The 7,052-nt window shown below is 49.7% G+C and overlaps 1 protein-coding gene across 1 annotated transcript; it reads left to right on the top strand.

Annotated features, from left to right (window-relative positions):
* Positions 1-626: 626 nt before the first annotated feature.
* CUNH9orf152 (chromosome unknown C9orf152 homolog) lies at positions 627-6,525 on the top strand. The gene is made up of 2 exons (XM_039870679.1): positions 627-873; positions 5,314-6,525. The coding sequence occupies exons 1-2, from the start codon at positions 684-686 to the stop codon at positions 5,841-5,843; spliced, it is 720 nt and encodes a 239-aa protein (XP_039726613.1). The 5' UTR covers positions 627-683; the 3' UTR covers positions 5,844-6,525.
* The last annotated feature ends 527 nt before the right edge of the window (positions 6,526-7,052 follow it).

Below are 7,052 nucleotides of genomic sequence, written 5' to 3'. Positions count from 1 at the left end.
CTACAAAACCGAGGACTTCGCCATAGCTCTGGGAACTGGATTCTAAACTTTAGGATCAAGCAGCGAAAGACCTGGAATGCGACGCCTCCTTGGGCGCCCAGCAAGACTCTGAATAGCTGTGCCAGCCTTTCTCTTTAGCCTCCTATTCCTCCCCTCCCCCCGCCCGCCCCTCAGTCTCTCGCTCCCCAGCCGCTCCTCTCCCGCTTCCTCCTCCTGCTGCCCCCGACGTCCTCACTCTTCTCTCAGCCATTAATCCCCTTTGCTAGTGTCACCTTCCTCCATTCCTCCCTTCCCTCTTCCTTCCTTTCCTCCTCCTCCCTGACTTCCCAGCTCTTCCTGACTTTCCTTCTCCCTCATTGTTCCCCTGCCCCTGTCCCTGCTCCCTGCCCTCTGTTTTTCCCTCACTGGTCTTTTTTCCTCTCCAGCTTTTACTTCTTCCCCAGCCTTCCCACTTGCCCCTATATTTCTCTTCTCCCCACTCTTTCATTCTACTTTTTTCCCCTTCCCCTGACATCTCCCCTCCTCCCTTTTCCTCCTTCATCTTTCTCCCTCCCCCACATCTTTTCAATCCTTCCCCTCACTTTCTTTCCTCCCTGCCCTGCTTGCCTGCTCCCCCCCCCCACACACTCCGCTGCTCCCCGCTGCCGCCCCACCCATCGTGTTTGCTTTTCTCCCGGATCCGGATGAAGGGATCCTGCCCATGCCTGTGCCCTGCACACTTCTCGCAGCTGGGGTCTCTCTTCATGGCCGAGGGCTCCAAGATTCAGGCCCTGGGGAAAGGGCCCCCACTCAGCATCCAGCTCTTGCGAGCCCAGTACGAAGGCTTGAGGCAGCAGCAGAGGGCCCAGGCTCACCTCGTGGTGCTCCCAAAAGGTAAGGCTGGACAGGTGCTGGGCGCAATGGAGGGAACCCGGGCTTGGCTGTGGGTGGAATAGGAGGGCACAGCGGGAGCCTGAGCTGCTGGCAGGGCTGGGCCAGAGCTCTGCCGGGCCCCTCTAGTGGGGAAGAATGAGAAAGCAGGTCCTCTGGAATCAGAGCCAGAACAAGGGGGCCGGTTCAGGGCAGCTCTGCTGGGCTCAGTCCCCTGCCAACTGAGCCGGAGGCCAGCCAGGCATCTGGCCCACAGCCTGCTGTTCCCTAGCCTCCACTCGTGTGTTCTGATCTTGCTGGACTGGTCTGCCTGGTGAGCTGGGCTTGGCCCCCCTGCTAGGCCAGGCGGCAGAGGGGACCTCTGCCTCCAACCTGAGAAACTGGCTTGAGGGGAGAGAAGACGTGGCATTCCCAACAGCCTGGGCGCTGGCCAGAGAAAGCGCAGGGCTCAGCGCCCAGGAGGCTCCCTGGCTCAGGGGGCTTGCTCATCGCAGCCTCAAACAGTGGCCGGGAACTACAGTGAGGCGCACAAGTCCCCTCCTCAACAGGGGGGTGGAGGGGAGGGGAAGCCTCTTCCCTTTGGGAACTCAGATTTCATTCCAGGAAGAAGTTAGGGGAACATGGCTCAGAAATCAAGTGACTGGCAAACCCCAGCCCTTCATCCTTTAACAGAGGAACAGGCCAAGGGAGGCGGAAATTTCCCCCAAAGGTCAAGACCGTGCCTGAGAGTTTCTACGGTTATGTATACAGTTCAGGACTGAGTGGCCCATGCCCTGCACGAGCCAGGCTGGGAAGAAATCAGGAGCCAGAGGGGACTCTGTAATCCAGGACAGGAAGTGTGCTGCTTTTTGGAGACAAAAGTGGCACTTTTGAGCTGAAGGTGCCCATCTCCCATTACTCTTGCCAACCAGTGGGATCCTTTTCAACTGAACTGGCACAGTCAAATAGTACCCCAGTCTGCAGGGCATAAGCTAAGAGGTTCCTAAGGCCCTATCCCGTCTTCAGGGGTGTTTATTCATTTGGTCATTCAGCAAACATTCGCTGAAATCACCCACTGTCAAATGAAAGCACCATGCTTAACACACCTGCCTTTCAGACTCACAAATCCATGTCAGGGGCATGTCGCAGACAGCTCAAACTCCACATGCCCCGTGGGATTCACCATTCCCTGCCCCCAACCCTCCCTCTGGCCCTTTCTCCTGCTCTGTAAGTCAGAGCTCCCTCCTCTTTCAGTACCAAGTGATAAGTTAGGGCACATTAATTCAAAGAGTGCTTAGGTTGTTGCTTCCTCAGAGAAGACTTCTGACCTCCCAGGCTAGGTACGTGCCTTTTAGAGCACTTCTAACAGTTTACAATTCTACGTCTTTCTCTAATTGTGAGATGTCGTGCACTGTCTGATGGAGTAATCTGTAGGCTCTAAAGAAGAGCTTGCATCTCTGCTCTGTGCTTTTTTGCTGTGTACAGCTTCGAACAAGTTATGCAAATTCTCTGTCACTCAGGTTCCTCATCTGTCAATTGAGAATAACTGTAGTATCTAATTTATAGGCTTGTTGTAGGAATTAAGTGAACAGATACCTACAAAGTTCCTCGGGGCTTTGTGTGTTGGTTGGCTGGGGACCAGGTCACTTATGTCTCACAAGTCTGAGCTGAAAGGACACTGGAAGCATTTGAACTGAGTGTGAAGAATAAGGTAGTTATACAGGGAGGAATCAGGTTAAGTTTACAAAAATAAGGTGAAAATGATGGTAGGGAGGCAGAAAAGCAATTTTGCCTATATTTTTAGCAGCAGGGTAGATGGTGCTGCCATTCACTGAGATAGGGAATACAGAAGAAAAAGATATTTTGTAGGAAGAGGTGACTCTGTTTGTGAATATGCTGCATTTGAGATAGTTGTCTATAGAACTTCCAACCAGCCTAGACCTCAGAGAAAAATTGGAGCTAGAGATACAGTTTTGGGGTCATCAACATTACAGGTGGTAGTTGAAGCTATGGGCATGGGTAAAATTGTGGCAGGTCACTGAGTAAATTCACAAGAGGCTGAGATAACAATGAGAGTTCTGGAATATTCTAATATTTAAGGACAAGGTGAGGAAGAGAAGTGAGAGAAGACAGAGAGAGCAGGCAAAATGGCAGGAGAGGAATATTATATAGCCCTGAAAAGGAAAAAACCTCTGACACCTGCTGAGCCTTGGATAACTAGGGATGAACTTTGAGAACATTATGCTAAGTAAAATAAGCCAGTCACAAAAAGGCAAATGCTGTATGATGCCACCTGCACAAGGTACCTGGAGTAGTCATATTCATAGACAGAAAGCAGGAGGGGAGATAGAGAACAGTGGTTTAAGGAGTACAGAGTTTCAGTTTGGGAAGATGAAAAAATTCTGGAGATCAGCTGCATGACAATCTGAATGTACTTAATGCTACTGAACTGTACCCTTTTAAATGGTTACAATGACAAATTTTATATAATGTGGGCTTTAATATTTTTTTATGGAAGGAATTAAATATTTTTTAAATGGTAGGAAAACACCGGGAGGTATTAATGACATGAAGCCAAACGAATGGAGAGAATTGAGAAGATAGCGATTCTCTGTGCCCGCACACAGAGAGACCCTGGGAGAGGCTCCTACTCAAACTCGAGTCCGGTGTCTTATGACATTGGGTTGTGTTTGGAAGGGCAGCTATTTTGGGAGCTGAGGAACAGAAGGAAGGACCCTGCGATTAGCTTTCTTCATCCTGTCGTAGCGTCATGGGATGGACCGAGGTTCTAGAAATGTGGTTCCAAGGAGCAGCATGGCTGCCTCTGATGCAACACAGGGGCACCATGTGACCTTGAGCTGGGGTCCAGGAAGCCCCTGTGCCCCCACTGGCTGCGTCCAAAAGGCATAGGCCTTTGACACATCCAGGCACTGTGAGACTCATCTCATGTAGAAAGGGAAGGGGCGTTTTACATGTACATTTCAACTAGCATCCCCAGTAGCCTTGTAAAGCAGCTCCTTTTTTCGTCCGTCCATTCTCCACTCCTTTACCTCAGCTGAAGGGGGAAAGGGCTCAAAATACCTCTTTCCCACCTTGTATCTTCCATCAAATTAAACCGAGGATGGAGAATTAAGCCAGCATTATGTCCCTGTTCCTCTCTGTTCTCAAAGAAGTACAGAGCATTTCGAATATTTTTAAAGATTTTCGTATTTGTTACACAGAGAAAATAGTAGTCGAGATACGAAGCAAGAACAAATCTTCAGTCTTAGCACCGCAGTTAGTGTTTACGGGGCTGTAGCCATTTGCAGAGATGGCTGCTTTGGTCCCCTATTTCTCTCGGGTTTCTAGAATTGGAGCTCAGGGCTTCCTGATGGTTTTGTCCCTCCAACACCGTCTCCCCACTCCTGTCATGCGCTTGATCACCCATAGGGCCTCCTGCCGTGACAAATGCCAGAATGCTCGAGTGAGCTACATTGACAGTTCAGAGGCAGCTGCAGGCTAGTCACGGATCTGCTTCCTATAGGAGCATATCTTTCGGTCATTCCCACAATCCTCGCTGCCGCCAAGAGTTGACAGCAAACTATCATGTTCCACGAGGTGGGAAAAAATATGTCCCTGAGGAAAAGAGATTTTCATCTGCATCCTCATCCCTGAACTGGCTTCAGGGAAGCAGTAAGTGCTACAAATGTGTCCCCAGAACAGTGTGTACGTGATGGCAGGAGAAAGGCCCGTCCTCCAAAGGAAGCTGCTTGAAAACTCAGCTCCTCCGCCCGTGCCCTGGGTGGCAAACCTATCATCAGAATCAAACCCCGTAAGTTAAGTCTTTTCCACTGGTGAGTGTATGTCATTCCTTATGTGTAGGTGACCAGATGTGCTTCCTTTGCTCCTTACCATTCTTTCGGCCTGAAATGCTTAGGTCTTTAGCTTTTCCTAGGGGTCACTCCCTCACCGCAGTCAAAAACTGAAGTCTTTTATTAAACTCTACTATGCTTGAGTTTTCCTCCATAGCATTGGTTACCACCTGAAATTTTACTGGAATATATTCATGTGTTTATTATTTTTCCACCTCACTAGAATGCATCGTAAAGGTGTGTGTTTTTGTCTCAGTGGTCACTGCTGTATTCCCAGGACCTAGGATCAATAATGCCTGGCACATAATAAATAAATATGCTCAATAAATATTTGTTGAATGAATAATTGTGTGAGAGAGAAAGAGAGAAAGACAGAGAGACATCCTGTGTGGGTGTGTGTGAGGGTGTCAGGAAGACACGTGTGTGAGCGCATGGGAGTGGGATCATGGGTCGCCCATATGTGTGTGTGCACACACGCACCATGGACTCGGTACCTGGCCTCCTTCACCTTTGGGGCATAGCCTTTTTTCGGCTTCAAAGCTCTGAGCCCCCAAAGGGAGAGCTGCCCACAGACCTTCCAGCGGTGACTCTGTTTGTACCTTGCTTTTCTCAGGAGAGAACATGCCTACTCCCGCTGAATCCATAGTCAGTGCTGTTTGGATTAACAAGGAGAGAAGGCATTCACTGTCCGTGGACACGGTGGATCCTGAGGCAGCGGGGACGCTGGAGGAGGCTGACGGAGGCTGTCTTCAGGCTCCTGCTTCTCCGTGGCACACACACCTACAGATGCACTGCTTAGTCCAAACCTTCCACCAGGAAACCAGTCATCCAGTAAGACACAAGGGCAAGCTCAGGGGCTGTGAGCAAAGGCTCCCTGAGGAAGGAGACCCGGGGTCGTCGGAAAACAAGCAGATGACTCAGCAAGGGACCCCTCCGATCCCAGGGGCAGCCCAGCATGAATGCCACGTGGGCAATTCCCAAGCAATGGCAGTGGGATCCGGCTTACGCAATGGCATGCAGTGCCCTTCTTCCATAAAGAACCCACACAGGTCTAGAAAACCAGACCACTATCCATTTCCCCAGAGGAAAACTCCCAGGATCTCCCAAGCTGCTCGGAACCTGGGCTTATATGGCCCAGCCTGAAACTTTCTACTCAGCCAAATGTCCCACCCTTGAGGCCATCTGTGGTCTCATCAAAGAACCCAGGAGGCAGGGCCACAACTAGGGCCTCTAGCTAGGACTAGACCTGGACTAACTCAATGATAGAGATTGTGGGAAATGATCTTCACAATGGGCATGGGGTCTCGTCCTTCAAAATGGAAGAGATTGCCCAGGCCAGACTACTCACAGTTCAGGGTGAAAGAGTGCTGTCTGACCAGTGCAGCCCCATGCTGCTCATATGAGACATTGGTGTGGAGCCTTGGATGCCCGTTCCTTGGGGAGGTCCAGTAGGACATCTTCTGCCTCCCCAGAACCAGGGAATTTTGAAACATAAGACAGAGGAATGCCTTAGCAGTGCCCTGGAGTCAAAATATGTGGGCAATCTTGTTTTCAATATCTTCTGGTGATTTCCCACATGTTCTGGAGAAGACGTGCTCTGAGAAATGCTCTTTTCTGGCTGCTCTTCCTGGAGGCCAGCTCACGTAGAAGTCACTACATTCACTAGCAGTGACTACACCATTTCAGCTTGAGCCTCCTAAGGTCTGGTCAACCTGGTTCAAGAGGGTCAGAATAATTCTACCTACCATTTTGTGTGTTTAAGGGGTCTTTAGGAAGGGTTGGTCATCTCTTACCTCTCAGAGACTGCATGTTCCAGTCTCATCACCAGATTCTCTCCTGTCTTCCTCCTTCCTTCCTCCCTCCTCCCTCCACTCCTCCCTTCCTTCCTTCCTTCCTTCCTTCCTCCCTTCCTTCCTTTCTTCTTCCCCATCTTCTTCCCTGCCTATTTGTCTGTCTTTTCTCTCTGTTGCTCTCTGTTTCTCTCTCTCTTTCCAAATTAAGTTGTAACTAAACACTGCCAGTCATTGAAGATATGTGGTAATAGGAGCCAGAGCTGAAGGAGCCAAAGAAATGCTCCTGCTTAGAAAATATGCGTTCCCCACAAACTTCTCTATTTTCAGAAAAGCCAAATTTGGATCATTCAGATCCTTCCTGGGATGTTTTAAACCTAAGACAAAGGGAAGCAGGTGTTTGTTACTTGGGTGCTGGGGAATAAAGTGTGTCTTTCCTGGTTAATATTTAACTTTGGCAATGATATTTAAACACATCTAAGGTGCCTTTTCCTCACATCAATTTTTCTCTCTGTAAAGTTTCAACCACATCTCTTTCCCCGCACCGTGATCCAGCCTTGCT

Source organism: Pteropus medius, unplaced genomic scaffold, assembly GCF_902729225.1.
Source record: "Pteropus medius unplaced genomic scaffold, Ma_sr-lr_union100, whole genome shotgun sequence".
In the NCBI taxonomy this organism is placed as follows: domain Eukaryota; kingdom Metazoa; phylum Chordata; class Mammalia; order Chiroptera; family Pteropodidae; genus Pteropus; species Pteropus medius.
The sequence above is the reverse complement of the archived record's forward strand: the minus strand, read 5'-3'. Positions and strand labels throughout refer to the sequence as shown.

What these genes read in the sequence shown, in the direction of transcription:
- CUNH9orf152 (XM_039870679.1), top strand. Translation starts at nt 684, where the DNA reads ATGAAGGGATCCTGCCCATGCCTGTGCCCTGCACACTTCTCGCAGCTG. An exon ending in CCTCGTGGTGCTCCCAAAAG is followed by an intron (nt 874 to 5,313) that starts GTAAGGCTGGAC and finishes TGCTTTTCTCAG; the next exon opens with GAGAGAACATGCCTACTCCC.